At 57.6% G+C, this 18422-nt stretch overlaps 1 protein-coding gene across 1 annotated transcript; it reads right to left on the reverse strand.

Annotated features, from left to right (window-relative positions):
* Window positions 1-423: 423 nt before the first annotated feature.
* SYF2 (SYF2 pre-mRNA splicing factor) lies at window positions 424-2879 on the reverse strand. The gene is made up of 7 exons (XM_063418825.1): window positions 2735-2879; window positions 2544-2660; window positions 2306-2431; window positions 1703-1820; window positions 1459-1549; window positions 702-800; window positions 424-630 (listed from the first exon to the last, which is right to left on the reverse strand). Exons 1-7 carry the CDS (start codon window positions 2789-2791, stop codon window positions 465-467), a joined length of 774 nt encoding a protein of 257 aa, XP_063274895.1. The 5' UTR covers window positions 2792-2879; the 3' UTR covers window positions 424-464.
* Between the last annotated feature and the right edge of the window lie 15543 nt (window positions 2880-18422).

Genomic DNA, 18422 nt, shown 5'->3' on the forward strand with positions numbered 1-18422 from the left:
CCACCCTTGGAATCAGTGCCCAGGGGCAGTTCCACCCTTGGAATCTCTGCCCAGGGCAGTTCCACCCTTGGCAGTGCCAGCTGGGGCGCTGCCTTTCCCTGGGGACATCCCTCTGCTCCTCACCCTGCTGCAAACCCGCCCGAGGAACAGCCACCAACTCCTGGATTACACCAAAGAGTTTATTTAGAATAGAGCACCAATGGCACGACCTGGGTGCTCCTGCAATCAAAGCCATTTACAGGGGAATTATGCAAATTACAGCTAAATTATGCAAATTACCTGCAGTACACTGAACACAGCACTGAGCAGGGAGAGCAACAGCTCCAATCTACTTCTGATACAATTTAAACTTGTCTGAAAACTGCAACAGAGGAGCCAGGAGGGAGCTGTGCCAGGCAGGGTCTGTGTGAGCCGTGCCAGGCTGGCTCACACGGCCGTGCCAGGCTCACACAGCCGTGCCAGGCTCACACGGCCGTGCCCCTCTCCAGGTTCTGTTTGATCTCGGCCGTGTATTTCCCGTAGAACCTCTCGGCCTTCTGGTTGAACTTGGCGTTCCTCTCGTTGATGTAGTCGATGTCGGCGTCATCGTTGTAGGGCCGCCTCCTGCTGTACTTCTCCCTCTTCTCGATCCTGGGGGGCAGCAGGGGCTGAGCTGGTGCCCCCCAGCCCTGCCCTGTGCCCCCCATGCCCCCATTACTCACTGCTTCTCCAGGTCTGCCACCATCCTGTCCACGCCGTCCTTGGAGGGCACGTGTGTGCCGTGCAGGAGGCTGTCCGAGGTGGGGTACAGCGCCTCCCCGCTGCGGGCACAGAGGGGCAGCCCTGACACCCCAAACTGCCGGGGGTCACCCTCCAGGGTCACCTTACAGCCCCTCCACGCCCCTGCACCTCCCACTGTCCCAGCCTGGCCCTGGGCACGGCCAGGGGCAGCCACAGCTGCTCTGGGAAGCCTCTGCCAGGCCCTCAGCACCCTCCCAGGGGAGGATTTCTTCCCAATATCCAACCCAAGTTTCCCCCCTTTCCCTCTGAAGCCCTCACCCCCTGTCCTGTCCCTCTGTGTCCCTGCCCGGGTCACTGTCACACCTCACTGTGGGAATCCCAGCCTCAGGTGACAAATGTCAACACTGAACCTGAGCTCTGTTATTTGAGAGGGACCAGCAGCTGCCTCTGAGAGACACAGAACCCCTGAAATGCTGAATCTGTCTGAGTGCAAACGGGGCAAGTCTCAGTCCTTAAAGCTGGGCTGCTTAAAAAGCTCCAGCAGTGACAGATCACAGAGAAACCTGGCTGGGTGAGCGCCTGTCCCAGCTCAGCACGGCCACGTTTGAGGAAATGAACCCTGAATTACCCCCCCGAGGCAGGGCCAGGGAGATCCCAGCAGGACAGGCTGGGTTTGCTCAGCGTTTGCTGCTCCCCCAGAGCCCCCAGGGGTGCCCCAGGGCCGGGCTCAGCACTCACTACTGCTCCTTGAGCTTCTCGTACTGCTCCAGGTCGGGTTTGATCTGCCGGGTCAGCCTCTGGTACTGCCGCAGCTGCGCCGCCGCGTAATCTGAGAGAGAGAGGGGGCTGTGATCCCAAACACCCCAAACACCCCCCAGGAGCCCCCAAACACCCCCCAGGAGCCCCCAAACACCCCACAGGAGCCCCCCAACACCCCCCAGGAGCCCCCCAAACCAGCCCAGCCCCACAGCTCAGCCCCCACCTGAGAACCCCAGGTCGGGGTTTTTCTTCTTCTTCTTCCTCTCCCACCTCTCGGCGTCCTCGGCGCTGATCTCCAGCAGCTTCACCCGCTCGTAGTCCTCCCCCCTGGCCGCGCACTCCTGCCAGGCACAGAGACCCCCCAGTGCCACCAAAAACCCCAAACCCACCCCAAATCCACCCCCACATCCACCCCAAACCCACCCCAAATCCCCCCCAATCCACCCCCAAACCCACCCCAAACCCACCCCAAACCCACCCCCAAATCCACCCCCAAACCCACCCCAAACCCACCCCCAAATCCACCCCCAAACCCACCCCAAACCCACCCCCAAATCCACCCCCAAACCCACCCCAAACCCACCCCCAAATCCACCCCCAAACCCACCCCAAACCCACCCCCAAATCCACCCCCAAACCCACCCCATTCCTGCTCCCCCCAGGCAGGGCAGGGATTGGAACAATTAACAGGGGTTAATTAGAACCCTGCTCTGGGGTGGCAGCTGTGGGAAGGGGTAGAAGCTGCCCTGCCCTTTCCCCTAAGTGCAGCCACCAAGCAATAAAAGGGACCCTGGGGCCTTTCCCGGTGTCCCCGGGGGTTCTTTACCTTCTTCTTCTCCTGCACCTGCAGCTCCCACTCCAGCCGAGCCTTTTTCGCTTCCCAGTTCGGGGGCAGCTTCAGCCGCTTGTCCTCCTCCAGCACCTCCTGGCTGTTGAGCTTGCACGCCTCGTACTGGAACCGAGCACGGCCGCGCTGGGCTGAGCCCGCCCCGAGCGATCCCGGGATAACCGGGCTGGGAGGGACCCCGGGGAGAGCCCAACCCCGCCCCAGCGCTGCCCCGTACCCGCTTCATGTGCAGCTCCCGGAACCGGCGCAGCCGCTCCTCCCGCCGCTGCTCCGCCGCCGCCGCCGCGGACGGGCCGGGCTCCGCCGCCTCCTCCTCCTCCTCTTCCTCGTCGCTCTGCAACGAGCCGCACTCAGCGCGGAGCCCCGGGAGGGAGCCAGGACCCCCGCCCGGTTCCGTCCCCGCCTCACCCCAAGCTCGGCCTCGGGCACCCCGAGACTGCTGAGCGCCGACACCGCCGCCGCCATCGCGCCCCGCCCGCGCTTCCGCTTCCGGCGCTTCCGGCTCCCGGCACTTCCGGCTTCCGGCGCGCGCTGCCGGGCGCCCCCCAGCGGGCGGGAGGTGCCGCCCCCGCCCGGAATTTTCCCGAAATCGCAAAATCTCCCGAACCGGGCCAAGGGCACCGCCTTCCAAAAAAACACATTTAAAAGGTTTTCTTGCACTTGTGAGCAAAGAAAGGCAAAGTTTCCGTGGCGCTGCTGCACTTACTAACACAGAAACACTTGTTAAATGCATTAGCTTGTTGCTTATTTATAGATTACTGTGCATTATTTAAACATTCTTTTGAGTTTAGATTTTCTTTGCTTGGTTTTAACTTTTGCTTTTATTTCCTTTTGTAGATTGAATTAATATTTTATTTTTCTGTGTGGTTTTATCCTGCTGTTTTCATACTCCTTGAGAACAGAGCATTAATAAATCCTTTCTTTGGGGTTCTGGCGTCTGTTCTCTTCATTTAGATATTTAAATCGAAAAATGTGAGGAAACTCTCGATAGTTTTTACTATTCTTTGAGTTAGCTACATGAACAATCATATATTGTAATAACATACCGTTTTTATTTTAATATTGTGCTATAGCCTAAGAAATATTTATATATAAATATTTAATTATATAGAAATACAAATACAAATATAAATACACATAGAAATAGAAATAGAAATAGAAATAGAAATAGAAATAGATTTATTTACAAATATATATTTAGCACACGACCATTTTTAAGTTTTGCTGATAGCAAAAATAACAAAAATATTAAAAATACTTACACAGCCAAGCTATTCGAATATCACAGGTATTATTTTCATTTTAACGTTTGGGAAAGGCCGATAACACAGGATTTATTTGTGTGGCCAGCAGAGGGACCCGCAGCACAGCGGGTGACTGCTGTGTCCCTGCAGGGCTGGCATGGGCACTGCTCTGTCCCTGGGATGTGATGGTCACTCCTGTGTCCCCAGAGCTGTGATGGTCACTCCTGTGTCCCCAGAGCTGTGATGGTCACTCCTGTGTCCCCACAGCTCTGTGATGGTCACTCCTGTGTCCCCGCAGCTGTGATGGTCACTCCTGTGTCCCCAGAGCTGTGATGGTCACTCCTGTGTCCCCACGGCTCTGTGATGGTCACTCCCATGTCTCCACAGCTCTGTGATGGTCACTCCTGTGTCCCCAGAGCTGTGATGGTCACTCCTGTGTCCCCAAGGCTCTGTGATGGTCACTCCTGTGTCCCCACGGCTCTGTGATGGTCACTCCTGTGTCCCCAGAGCTGTGATGGTCACTCCTGTGTCCCCCGAGCTCTGTGATGGTCACTGCTGTGTCCCTGGGATGTGATGGTCACTCCCATGTCTCCACAGCTCTGTGATGGTCACTCCTGTGTCCCCAAGGCTCTGTGATGGTCACTCCTGTGTCCCCACGGCTCAGTGCCGTGTCCCTGTCCAGGTGGAAAAGAGGAAAAAGAGGAAAAAGAGGAAAAAGAGGAAAAAGAGGAAAAAGAGGAAAAAGAGGGAAAAGAGGGAAAAGAGGGAAAAGAGGAGAAAGAGGGAAAAGAGGACACGAGGCAGTTCCAGGGATTCCCCCGGGCCGGGATCCCGGCAGGGCTCTGGGCTCAGCCCTGTGCACTGATCTGAGTCAGGAAGAGCAAAACTGGGCCTGAAACCTGCACAGAACCAACCAAACCTGGAATAACAACATTAAACCAGCGAAACGGGGGAATCTAAACCGCTGGGAAATGAACTGGGGACAGATCTGACTGCGTGTGGTCATTAAACCGCGGGGGAATTTGGAGGCAGGGGAAACGTGCAGGGTTTGGGGTTTGGGTGGAGGAGAAGCTGGGTGTGTGTGAGGCCGGTTCCTCTCCATCACAGCCTCCTGCTGTGTCCTCTTGGGTTGCAATTGCAATCTCTCAGATCAGACACAAAATCATTGGGCTGCAGAGCCAGAAGTACCTGGCTAATGGGATTAACAGAAATTAACCTGGTTACGCGGGGACTCCATCGAAAATGAGAAAGTGCTGATGGCCAAAATCAATTCCTGCCCAGCCAAATGACTGCAGGCCTGGCTTAGGGTTTCAGTTTAATGCTCAGCCCTCCTACAATGAGCAGGAGGGGATTGAATTAGGTCCTGAGCGTGGAGTTCGAGTGATGGCAGTGGTTTGTCTTTAATGCCAGCAGCGAGCCAGGGGGAAAAATGGGAAATCCTCCCTCATTTCCCTCCTGGAATCACAGAGAGGGTCTGGCTGGGGGTCCCTGGGATGGGCAAAGTGGGAAATCCTCGCTGATTTTCCCCCTGGAATCACAGGGAGGGTCCGGCTGGGGGTCCCTGGTGCCCTCCTGAGGGGCTGCCTTGGCCAAGCCCTCCCTGCCCGTGTTCCAGCCCAGGATCGGAGCTGGAATGGGGGCAGTGGGCTGAGGAATGGGATGGGATTGTTTGGGATCCACAATGTGGTGGGGAATGGGCTGGTTTGGGATCCACAGTGGACTGGGGAAATGGGGTGGGGTGGGATTGTTTGGGATCCACAATGGGACAGGGACAGTAGGGTGGGAGGGATTGGGATCCACAGTGGGCAGGGGGAATGGGATGGGAGGGATTGAGATCCACAATGGGCAGGGGGAATGGGATGGGATGGGATCCACAGCCCCAAAGCCGATCAGCGCCAGCCCTCCCCGGCGGGGCCGCTCCTTTGGGAGCCTTTCCCAGCCTGCAGGGGGGCAGCTCCAGCACCTCCAGCACCTCCCGCAGCCCCCTCAGCCCCCGCAGCCCCCTCAGCCCCCGCAGCCCCCGCAGCCCCGGAGCTCCCCCCGCTCCCTCCTCTCCCTCAGAGCCGGAACCCGGCGCAGTTTCCCGGCCGAGCGCAGCTCGCTCATTGCTGGAGGTGCAGAAGATTTTCGAGGTTTTGTCACACAAACCCCGCGGCCGCGCCACCTCCCCGCGCCTCCCCTCGGGGACAGCCCAGCCGATGTCCCCCCGCGGGGACACCGTGGGGAGGTGGCAGCCCGGGGGTCCCTCACCCCCGCTGGGATGAGGGGACTTGGGGCTCCCCAAAGCGGCGGGGATGGAGAGCGGGGCCGTGCGACAAGTGACAATCAATGGATTGTCATTTGTCATGGAGCTGGGTCCTGCTGGCGCTGCTGGGAGGGGAAGGGGGAGTCTGGAGGAGCTGGCAGCGGGGAAGGGACAATCGCGGGGTCCTGGCAGGACCCCCAGCCCCGCGGGACACCCGGGGGTGCCCTGGGGGCTCAGGGTTCGCTCCTGTCCCCGCTGCGGAGGGAGCACCCCGAGGATGGAGCCACCCCCGGGGGACAGCAGCCTCCGGGGGCTCGGGGGGAGGATAACGTCACGTTTCCCCCGGATCAATGAAGATTTGGGTTCGGGAGTTATTAGCCCGGTGTCATAAACTATCTGAAAACCACAAAAGTAAAATGATAGATCTCTCTGTTTGCCTGCTCCGCGGGGTTTTTAAGTAGCCGGGTCCCTCCAGGCAGCGGTTCGATATCGCGGCGGACACAAATCACCGAGGCAGGGCCGGATTTTGGGGGTATCGGTATCGGTCAGGCTCTGCTGCTTTCCAGCTCTCAAACGTGGCCGGGGAGCTCCCCCGGGGTCGTGGGCAGGGGGTGCTGAGGTGGCTCCGGGGGTGTCCCTGGCCCACAGCGGGGCAGTTCGGGGTGGTTCCTGCGTGGGAAACGCGATTCGGGCACCGCTGAGTGATTAAAATGAAGCTGCTGCTGGTAAATCAGCAGGACCGCACCCCCAAAATGGGGTTCAGCGCCTGAAACTGGGGCTCACCCTGCCCTGGGTGCCCTTTGGGGTGTCCGTGCCAGCGGCAGGGCTGTCCCTGGAGCCCGGGGTGTCCCCCTGCCCTCCCAGCCCCAGGTTTGCTTTTTAAAGCTTTTTCTACTGCCATTTCCCGGTGGTTTTGTCTCCGGGCCGCTGCATCCTCCCTCCCTCCTTATTCCCCTCCTGCCTCGGGCTGCTCCGTGCTTTGCCCCCCATCCCTGCGGGCTCCCCCTCGAAACCCACCAGGATAAAGCTCTCCAAGGGAAAAATAACCCCGGCAAAATAAACCCCAAAAAACAAACCCCATAAAATAACCATGACAAAAGAAACCCCACAAAATAACCCCCGGAAAAATAAACCCCATAAAATAACCCCGACAAAAGAAACCCCATAAAATAACCGTGACAAAAAAAACCCGACAAAAGGAACCGGACAAAAAACCCCCACAAAATGAACCCCACACAATAAACCCCCATAAAAATAACCCCACAAAGGCGATTCCGGGCAGCCGGAGCCAGGGAAAATTTCAGCGGCGAAGGGACACGGTCCTGGCAGGGAAAAGGGACAGGATCGGGGGTGAGGGAGCCCGGCTGCACCGCAGGTAATTAGCGCCGGCCCTTAATGAGGGCAGCTCGCAGGGGAGGCCCGGGGCTGTGCTGTGCCTTTTCCAGGGATCCGCGGGGCACATCCCGGCCCCGGGAAGGCTCCGGGGACCGGGCCCGTCCCCCGGGACCCCGCTCCCTCACCGGGCACCGGGAGCGCGGAACCCCCGCGCCGTTCAAAGGCCCGGAGCCGCCTCCGTGCCCTCGGGGAGCCGCAGCGGGTCCCGCTCGCTCCGTGTCCCCCGGCGGGGCGGGAGCGGGGCCCGGGGCCGGGAGGGGCTCCGGTCCCGCTCTCTCCGTGCGCTCCGCAGCCGGCAGGGCAGGATGCGGGCCCCGCTCCGTGCCTCTCACACATTCCCCGGGCTCTTTGTGCCTCTGCCGCGGGATGGAAGCAGGTGCAGCTTCCTGGGTTCGTGCTGAGGCCCGAGTTTGGCCCCTAAAGTGTTAAGTGAGTGCTAAGCCCTATAAAATTTCCCTTTTCAGCTACTATTTCTGCACAAAAGGCTCTCCGCGACGAGATACGCCAAAGCATCTGATGAAGTAATATGTCTATTCTCATTTGTGACATTTATTATTAACAGGGAAAAGAAACAAAAACCCCACCAGATCGCAGGCAGAAAGAACTCTTAATTGAAGCACCATTGTGCCGTGGTAACTGCCATTAAATTAATCTGCTGCATTCCTTTCCACCCACACGCTTTAAAACTTCCTGGTTATAATTAGAACCATTTAAAACCAATTTGACACTCCTCGGAGGATGCAGTTCAGCTGCTTAATATGGTGAGACTTTGGTGAAAGGAGCGGGGAAGGGCTGCGAGCAAGCTGGGGCTGCCGGGGAGGGCAGAGCCGGGAGCTGCTGCTGCTCCCGCCCGGGATCGCAGCTCCAGGAGAAATTCGGGTTTAGCCCTGCTCTGAGCCTGCCCCATCCCGGCTGTCCCACGGGAGATGCTCCTGCCCGGAGCATCCCTCACCCACAGCACCCCCGGGTGCCGGGCAGGCGATTTTGGGAGGTTTTTGGGTTTTTTTGGGAGCCCCTCGAGCTCTCCCGTCCTTTGGGCCAGCTGGGAAAGGCCCCAAAGCCAATAACTCCCCAATGGAAAAGGGTTTGGGTGTTCCGGTGTGGGGAAAAGGCACCTGGGACAGGATTTTTTGGGGACTGGGGGGATTCAGAGGTGCGGGGATGCCGCCCACCCCTGCCCCAAGGCCCTGCCTGCCTCGGGCTGAGGAGATCTCGGAGGATGCTCCCCCAGGGCCGGCTTTGGGGAAGGAGCTGCGGGCCCTGAGGTGCGGCTGTTCCCTGGGAGAGCAAACACAGAAACCCGCGGGTGTCACTTCTGCAAAGCTGTTCCTGCTGGCCGCCCTTCCCTGTCCCCCTCGGAACCGCGCGGCCGCCACCGTTTGATGCTATCGGGGGCTCGCAGCGCATCCCGCCCGCCCCGGGGCACCGCGGGCTCCCCGCAGCCCGGGCGGGCCGCGTTAGTCACGGCACCTCCGCTGTCACCTTCTGCTTCCTCATGCACTGGCGGTGCCTGCGGGGCCGTGTGTTCGCCAGGGCTCTGCTCTTCCCCTCCCTCCTCCCGGGCCGTTTCCTCCGGGCTGTCCCCGGTGGCTCCAGCCCGCGGTTCTCGGGGCTCCATCCCCGGTTTGTGCCCCCGGGGCCGGGCTGGGCCCGGTCCCGCTGCCCCCGCTGCGGCTCCGGTCCCGCCCGGCCCTTGGGATGGGAAATGAGCAGAAATTCGGGGGCTCCCGGAGGTGTCTGCGCACCCCGGCAGGGCTGGGACAGCTCCCGGTGCTGCTCCCGGGGCTCTGGGGACACCGGAGCCCTTCCGAGAGGGACATTTGTCCCTTCCAGCGCCAGCCCCGCTCCCCCCGTGCCAGCACCTCCCGTGTCCTCCTTTCCCCCGGGCTCGTCCCCATCTCCCTCCCGGTGTCCGCACCCCGGGTGGGCCCTGCCCTGCTCCCAGCAGTGCCAAGGAGAAGGAAATTGCGGATTTTCCCCCAAACCAGGCCCCTGCTGTGGGACAGGACCCCCGGTTGGGGCTGGGGAGCCGCAGGCGTCTCTGCGGGGCTGGGCTGGCGTCACTGCCTGGGCACATTCTCCTTGTTTTGGTTGTTTTATTTGTTTTTTTGGTTTTTTTTTTCAATACACAAACTCCATCTTTTTACATTTTGAATTTTCCCCCTTCTTCCGCCCTGGAGCACGACCAACCCCCCCAGAGCCCAGAGGTTATTTTTGCTTTTGTCTAATCTCTGTTGCTTGGCTTTGGGTTGGGCCGAGTTCTTTTTTTTACTCTATTTTATTTTACTCTTCCCCGCGCTGCCTCTCGCTACTCCGTAATTTTTTCCCAACTTTGGAAGTGCCAACTTCGGAGTGGCCAAAAAGCCAACAAAACAAAGCGAGGATATTTCTCTCTGCCCCGTTCCCTCTGCAGAAGCGCTGCGTGCCTGGAGCGGCGGGGGGGGGAACGAGAACCAGGGGCTGCGAGCTCCGGCCAGACCGGGAACCCTGCCCGGGGGAGGAGAAGGGGAAACGGCTCCATCCTGGAGCTCGGAGCCCAGATGGGCTCGGAGGCGGCGGAATTTGGGATTTCCCCGCTCCGGGTGCTCAGCCCGGCTCCTTTTCCCTCCTCCCTCCCGGACCAGCCTGGGGTTTGTTCTTTGCCTCTTGCTGTGACATTTCCCCGGCTCGCGGGGGTCACAGAGGGAGGGGTGGCCTCTCCCTGTCCCCACCCCGCCGGTCACACCTTGATAAATTTGGGTTATTTTGCACATTGGGGTTTAATTGTTCAATTACAGCTTCGGGTGATGCAGTCCCATCCTTCTTGTTCCTCCCTTCAGCCCAGCCTTGTTTGTGCTTTAGGGCCTGAAAACTTGTACCAGATTTGTAGAGGAATTTTTTAATTCTTACACAAAAAAAGAGAAAGCTGACATAGTATGCATTTGTATGCAAACTTTGATAAGAAATGCTGACTCAGAAATGCCACGTAATTTCAGATTATTTGTTTTAAGGCACAGGCAGCACTGTGTAGCAAAAGCTGATGGGCCAAGAAAAGCTTATAATGTAATTAAGAAATGGTTTCTGACTGTGATGGTGTGAATTGTGACACTTGAGAGAAAACAGAATAAAAGTTTTTAAAAAGCCTCTCAGCTGCCCCATCTCTGGGTCAGAAAAGAGTAAAATCTGACAAAGCGTTGTCCTTGGTGTGCAGCAGGAACAGGATTTGTTTTGTGTGTGAGGAGCTGAGTGACCCTGAGTGTGAGCTCAGTCTGGAATACAGAGAATTCAAACTTCAGGCATGGGGGAGAGGAAACCCTTCCTTTGTCTGCTCAGGGGCAGCCCGGGGCTGTGCCCTGCCAGGGTGGCGCTCCCAGGGGCTGCCCCAGCGCGGTGACACCGCAGCACTCGGTGACACCGCAGCACTCAGTGACACCGCAGCACTGGGTGACATCGCAGCACTCGGTGACACCGCAGCGCTCGGTGACACCGCAGCACTGGGTGACACCGCAGCACTGGGTGACACCGCAGAGCTTGGTGACACCGCAGCACTGGGTGACACCGCAGCACTGGGTGACACCGCAGCACTCGGTGACACCGCAGTGTTTGGTGACACCGCAGCACTGGGTGACACCGCAGCGCTCGGTGACACCGCAGCGCTCGGTGACACCGCAGCGTTTGGTGACACCGCAGCGCTTGGTGACACCGCAGCGTTTGGTGACACCGCAGCACTCGGTGACACCGCAGCGTTTGGTGACACCGCAGCACTCGGTGACACCGCAGCGTTTGGTGACACCGCAGCACTGGGTGACACCGCAGCACTCGGTGACACCGCAGCACTGGGTGACACCGCAGCGCTCGGTGACACCGCAGCACTGGGTGACACCGCAGCGCTCGGTGACACCGCAGCACTCGGTGACACCGCAGTGCTTGGTGACACCGCAGCACTTGGTGACACCGCAGTGTTTGGTGACACCGCAACGCTCGGTGACACCGCAGCACTGGGTGACACCGCAGCGCTCGGTGACACCGCAGCACTCGGTGACACCGCAGCACTCGGTGACACCGCAGCACTGGGTGACACCGCAGCACTTGGTGACACCGCAGCACTTAGCGGCCCCGGGCAGTCCCCAGCCCTTCCTTGGGTCGGATTCTCTCCATTTGCTCTATTGATTTGGATGCTGAAGGGAGGGGTGATGATGGTTTTAATGCTGTTTTCATTGTGTTGTTTTAATGCTGTTTTCATTGTGTTGTTTTAATGCTGTTTTCATTGGGTTGTTTTGATGCTGTTTTCACTGTGTTGTTTTAATGCTGTTTTCATTGTGTTGTTTTAATGCTGTTTTCATTGTGTTGTTTTGATGCTGTTTTCACTGTGTTATTTCGATGCTGGTTTGTTTTTATTGGGGAGAGGGGCATGGTGGAATAAATGGAATTATCGCCGTGTTTTGGTGAACCCGAGGCTGCTGTGGCCGGGGGCGAAGGTGATTTGGGGCTTTCCCCGCGGCACTTTGGGGTGAGCTTGGCCCTGCTGAGCCCCCAGCCCGTGCTGGGTGTCCACAAACCCAACCCAGCCCAGCCCTGCACACCTTGGGTGGCTCCAACATTAAATATAAATGGGGAGAAAATTACCTTAATCAAGTCTAAGCAGAATTGATTAATATTTTAGTAAAAACCTCACGCTGGAGTTTAACAGACTGGTTAAATCTCAGCTGGAAAAACCACTGTGGTTCCCCACCAGAATTTTTTTTTTTTTCCTTAAACCCAGCCTGGTTTCCAGGGCCCCTCTCTGCCTGCACTGGGGTTGCTGGGGAGCTCTTTGCCCTTTAGCTGAGCAAATTATCAGCGGTTGAAAAAGGCCCCTTCTCCCCCTCCCGGCTCCCTTTTATAGGTACAATAATCAGAGAAAATATTTCTGGAAGACTATTTACAAAACCCCCCCGTCCCCATCAATCTTACGGTTAAGAAGGAGCGGAGGAAGAAATCTTAACCTCAAGAAGCTGCTAATGCAACCGAGCTCTTTAATGGTGGGGTGGAGATCTTCTTTTTTTTCCTGCTGCCATTACTATGGAATACATAATAACATCAATAATTAAATATAAATTGGATTTAATATTTTATGCTGGCGACATGTAATTTACACTCTACCCGAGAAATCAAAAGGTCACGTCTGAAGAGAAGGGAAGGAGGGGAAGGGAGAGGGGCTGGTCTGGGGTTGGGAGGCTCGAAAGAATCGCTCCAGGGAGAGGAGCAGAGCTTTGTTTGGGGTGAAAAATGAAAAGTTTGGGTTGGATTGTGGTGTGGGGGTTGCTCCTGCTCTGTTCAGCGCTGGCTGTGCTGGCTCTGGGCTCAGCAGTGGTTTTAGGGGTGATTTAGGGGTGATTTAGGGGTGATTTAGGGGTGATTTAGGGGTGATTTAGGGATGATTTAGGGGTGTTTTAGGGGTGTTTTAGGGGTGTTTTAGGGGTGATTTAGGGGTGTTTTAGGGGTGTTTTAGGGGTGATTTAGGGGTGTTTTAGGGGTGTTTTAGGGGTGATTTTGGGATGATTTAGGGGTGTTTTAGGGGTGATTTAGGGGTGTTTTAGGGGTGTTTTAGGGGTGATTTAGGGGTGTTTTAGGGGTGTTTTAGGGGTGTTTTAGGGGTGATTTTGGGATGATTTAGGGGTGTTTTAGGGGTGATTTAGGGGTGTTTTAGGGGTGATTTAGGGGTGATTTAGGGGTGATTTAGGGGTGTTTTAGGGGTGATTTAGGGGTGATTTAGGGGTGATTTAGTGGTGATTTAGGGGTGATTTAGGGGTGATTTAGGGGTGAGCTGAGGGGCAGGGGGGATCCCCATCGCTGCAGTCCTGGAGCAGAGGCCAGCAGAGCGCTCCTGATCGATCCCTCGGGGCTGGGGAGGCTCTGGGTGTCCTGCCAGCACAGCAGCTCCATCAGCGCCGCCGTAATTCAGGAACTGCCCGGGCTATTTCTGCAAGGGGAGGATTTTCAGCCTTTTATTCCTCTCCCTGTTGGGTCATCGAAGATTTGGCTGATTTTCATCTCCACACCCGGGGTTTTGTGCCCAACGGCCTCAGCTCTCTTTGCCATGAGCTTCACATCTTCGATTAATTAAAAATAGGAGTAATCAAACCTGTCCTGGGCCGATGTGGGGCTCTCCCAGCTGTCCAGCCCTGGTTTGCACCCCCTCCCTGGGCTGGGGACAGAGGATTTGTCCCCTCAGAGGAATCCTGGCTCAGGGCTGTGGGCAGGGAGGTTTGGGGCTCCTCGGGGCTGCCCAGCACAGGTTTCTCTGCAAGCGAGGCTTCTGCTTTTTTGAAGGTTGTGCAACACCTCTGGGCAAAGCCATTCCTGATTCTTCTTCTCCTTCTCCCCCCGGGCTGGGTTAAAGTGGGGAAGTTGGGGGGAACCAGCCCTGGGGGCGGTTTGGGTTTGGGGTCTCACCTGGCACGAACGTGGGGGAGGCAGGTGGAGGGGCTGGGGCTGCTGGGGATGTGAAAATGAAGGGGAAGCTCTGGAGAGGGAATAAATCCTTTTTGTGCACTGGGGGGAGGCTGGTGGAGCTGCTGGCGGGGATTTGGCTCTCTCCTGGTGCAGGAGGGGGTTTGGCTGCCTGGGGTGTCCTTCAGGGGAACTGCACAGGCAAGGAAACCCCTGGGTGCACCCTTGGGTGCTCCCACCCTGGGGAGCCTGGGATGCAGAGCTGGAAGCTCCTGGATCTGATTTTGGGTCAGTTTTGCCCAGATTCAGCTGCTGCCATCGCATCCAGGAGGGTTTTGCTGCCGGTGGCTGAGGTGGAAAATCCTCCCTGAGCCTGGGGCTCATTGAATTATTCGTTTGTTTGCTTTGGTCTCTGTGGCCAAGTGAAGTAAAAACCCCAAAGCAGCCGAGTTCAGGGGCCACAAACCCCTCAGACCTCTCAGGAGAGGGCAGAAAGTGCCCGACCTCGCTTGGCAAAGCCACAGCAGGGCCAGGAGGGCTCAGTTGGGCTTTTCACAGAGCCCCAGCTCCTCTGGCCCTCAAAGGATTCAGCCCTGACGGAAGAATTTGGGAAAGGCTGGGTCAGACGGGGCCTGGAGCAGCCCGGGACAGTGGGAGGTGCCCCTGCTGGGACTGGATGGGCTTTAAGGTCCCTTCCAGCCCCCCAAAATCCCCTAATTCTGTGAAATGGAGCGGATCCTGCCCCACACCCTGCTGGGGTTGATCCTAATTTGGTTTTTGGGATCGCCTGGGGGTGCCAAGCGCTGCCTTTTAGGGCACAGCTCCTCCGGGGGCCCGCAGCATTTTGTGGCCTGAGCTGAGCTGCCCCCAAATCAGCCAAGGCTGAGCTTTATGGGGTCATTATCCTTTCACAAGGCTTTGGAAGCCACTTGCAAAAAGAGCCACTTGTGTTTTTGTGGGGTTGAAACGGTTTTGTTTAAAAATGGGGCGGCTTTTTCCACCTCCTGCCCCTTCCCTTGATCAGCACCTGCCCCGGGAGCAGGAAGGATCTAATGAGCTGCAGGAGGATGGGACTGGCCCTGCCCTCCGAGGGCTCCTTCCACGCATTTATTGCGTTTTTCCAAGTGGAGAGTGGAAAATGCCCATAAACCCTGCCCTGCTGCAGCTCCCGGTGCCCCTGGGAGTGGAAACACCTGGATTTCAAAGGGCACCCCTGACTCTGCTGGCTCTTAATGGCAAATTTCCATTTTATGGCTGGGAGAATGTGACTGGGGGCTGCCTTGCTTGGCAGAGGAGACACTGGGATTTGCTGGGGCTTTGAGGCTTGGGAGTTTTTAGTGGAGGAGAAAGTTTTTGGGTTTCTGAGGAGGGTCAGGGCCCTCCTCTGCGTGTCTCTGACCCCCGTGCAGGATTTTTGGGGGCACAGCTGTGACAACCTCACTGTGAACCCATCAGGAGTCACTTCACACCACACATTTCCACTTTTAATGCCCTCAAATCCAAGGAGCTCCACAGAATTCCCACTCTGAAGGGCTGAGCTGCTCCAGCTGCTCCGAGCCCCGTGGATCTCGGGTTATTTTCCATCTTTATCCATCCCCAGGTGCGGCAGGAATGGCTCCCTCCAGGCCGTTCAGAGCTGCCAGACGCTTCCAGGGCTGCTCTTTGCAAGGTGCTGCTTTATGGCCGGGCAGGGCTGCCCTGAGGAAAGGGCTGGATGTGATTGATGGCCCCGAGCTGAGCCCTCCCTGCAGCCGCAGGAACTGCCCCGAGGAGAGGCAGAAATTCCCCTTTAACCAGGGGGTGCTGCCCACGGCAGCCCTGGGGGAGCTGGGCAGGGCGGTGCCAGCCGAGCTGCCGGAGTTTGGGTTTGGATTTATTGTTAGAGGTGCCGATGTCACAGAATTGTGGCACCCCGGGGTGGTTTGGGAGCTTAAAATCCACCCAGTGCCTGGGCAGGGACAGCTCCTACTGTCCCGGGGTGTCCCAGCCTGGCCGGGGGCACTGCCAGGGACCCGCTGCTCCTCCTGTGCCAGGTCCCCACCCCTCCCTGAGGATGAATTTCCTCCCAAAATCCCGTCTCGATTTCTCCTCTGTGGGTTTAAAGCCATCCCCCTGTCCTGTGGCTCTCTGCCCGTGGAAATTCCCTCTCCCCGTGTTTTATAAACCCAGCGAGGCTGCAGGGGAACCTCCCCGGAGCCTTCTCCTCCCCAACACCGAAATCGTCCGGAGCCTTTCACTGGAGGCAGCTCCGGGGAGAGACAACCCCGAGGTGTGAATCCTCCCGAATTCCACTCGGGGTGTGAAATCCTCGCTTTATTTCCATCCAGAGATTTTCTGCCGGCATTGGAGCTCCCCGGGCGGGGTCAGTCCCTGCAGGGAGCTGCAGCAGCTCCTTCCTTGCACCTTTTGCAGCACGGAGCAATTACAGGCAGCGGCTCTGCCTCCCTGCCCCGGCCCGCCTTGTCACGTCCCATTAACTTCGAGTTCAGCTCTAATCCCTGCCCTGAAATGGATAATGAAAGACGTTCAAAATATATCAAAATGGCATCGGTATTGATTTATTAATGCTAGGGAATGCTGCCCTAATTGAATTTAGGTCCAGGAAGTCAGTTAATGCAGCTGACAGTGATACAGGAATTCAATCTCCCCAGCGCACTGAGTTAGGACTGTTTTCTTCTCTCTTTGTTGTCAGTTGGATAAATAACAAATCAATTTAAATTTCAACGAGGTTGCTAAAAACAAGGCAGGCTCTGCGCGGGGCCAATGGCTCACCCGGGGCTTGGGCTGCCGGGGAAGGTCAGGAGGCTCCTCGGGGAGCACCCCTGGGTGCTCTGAGGGTCTCCTGGGCGTTTCTGGGGTGCAGAGGAGGGGCTGTGTTGGTAAATCCTGCTTGGGTCCCTTTCCCGCTGATCCTGACACAGAGAATTTGGAATCCTCTGCTCCCAGCCCCACCTGGGCTGGGACCTGCAGCTCCTGGGGACCCTCCCCGGCTGTTGGGGTTGTCTCCCTGCCTGACCTGCCCAGAAAATCCAATATTCCTTGTTTTTTTTGGAGGGGAGCAATCAGAAATCTCAGCACGACAGCAGGAGCTGCCCTTGGGCGCTGCCTCTCTCAGCATCCCCTCAGCACCTTCACTCCTGGGTGCTGAACTCATCCATTAACTCCTGCTCCAAGCTTAGGCAGGAAATGTTTGTGCCTAACCGAGTTCAGGATTAAACAACCAACCCTGCTACCCTGCAGTGGCAGAGCCCTTCAGAGTCATCATTTTTAATTTCTCAGCGCTTTTATTCTAAAACTTCAGCTCAAACCCACCCCCCTCGACCTTAATCCTGCGTTTGCTCTCCAGCCCTGCTGGGGTTGGTATGGTCAAGAAGGCAGAGGAGCCTGAGTTAATTAAATCAACAGCTAACAGTGGAGGTTACCCACAAAAGTGAACCTTGGTGCCCCTAAAACCACTGACCAGAGAATGGCTGGAAAAAAACAAAACCACAGTTGGAGTGAAATGGAAAAAGAAATCTTCAGCTCTATATCACTTCAGCCAGCCACAGGTATCAGAATATTAATTGCTCTTTGACTTGATTTTGTTGTGGGATTAAGGGCACATTGTGGCTTATGAAGATCTTCTAGGAGCCACAAGGATGGATGCAAAATCCATCTCGGCAGCGTTTCTGTGCCTGCTGGAGCCCGGGGTGAGCTCCGGGCTCTGCTGCTGCCCCAGCCCCTCCCACAGCCCCGGCTCCCTGTCCCGGGAGGGATCCCGGGGCTCAGTGGGATCCTCCCGGGGCTCAGTGGGATCCTCCCGGAGCTCTGGGCTGTGCTGATTTCCCTGCCCTGCAGAGAAAGCTCTGGGTGCTGGTCCTGCCTGCTCCCTCTGCTCCCAAATTCCACTGGATGCTCCGGCAGGGAAATCCGCAGGGGGAAACCCTCGTGTGGGAGATTGTGAAAGGTTTGGAAGGGTTGAGGCAGGGATGAGCTGCACTTTGGGATTTCCTCTCTCCTGCAAGGGGCTCTCACTCCTTGGGTGCTGGGGGGTCCCTGCCTGTCCCTGTCCCTGAATATCCCCATCCCTTCTGGGCGTTTCCATCCTTTCTCCCTGGGTGTATCCATCCCTTTTCCCTGGGTATCACTGTCTCCTGGGCATCCTCATCCCTTTTCTGGGTTTCCCCATCCCTTTTTCTGGGTGTCCCCATCCCTTTTTCTGGGTGTCCCCTTCCCTGCAGGCTGAGCCTTCCCTGCAGTTTTCATTTCCCTGCAGAGCACTGGGCCGGCGCTCCGGGCAGAGGAGGATTACACGGAAAACCTCCAGCTGCTGTCAGGGACTGGCTCAAGCCCTCATTTCCATCCCTGCCCTGCTCTCCTGTCCCCTCCTGGGTGTCCCAGCCCCGGGGGATGCCCGGAGGTGCCCTGAGCTCCTGGAAAAGGCTCCGGGTGTGGGGCTGAGGCTCTGGCCAGGCCGGGGACGGGAGGACGCTGCAGGTGGAAGTGGGAGAGGAGCAGAAGCAGAAGCAGGACGGCGGTGAACCGCCTCTCCTGGCTGTCCCCAGCGGTGACCCTGTGCTCTGTCCCTGCTGCCCGTGGCCCAGGGCCGTGGCCTGGTGGCCCCGTGGTGGCCTTGCCCTGCTGGGGCTGTGCTAGGGTGAGCCCTTTGCAGAGGGGCCCTGCCAGCTGTGCCCACCCTCCCTCCCTGTGGTGACATCAGGGGCTGGCATCACCCCCGAGCCAAGGGCAGCGGGGACAGGCCACCCCTGGGTGACACTGCTGGGGACAAGCCACCCCTGGGTGACACTGCTGGGGACAGGGA

The sequence above is a fragment of the Prinia subflava genome, chromosome 24 (assembly GCF_021018805.1).
Source record: "Prinia subflava isolate CZ2003 ecotype Zambia chromosome 24, Cam_Psub_1.2, whole genome shotgun sequence".
NCBI lineage: Eukaryota > Metazoa > Chordata > Aves > Passeriformes > Cisticolidae > Prinia > Prinia subflava.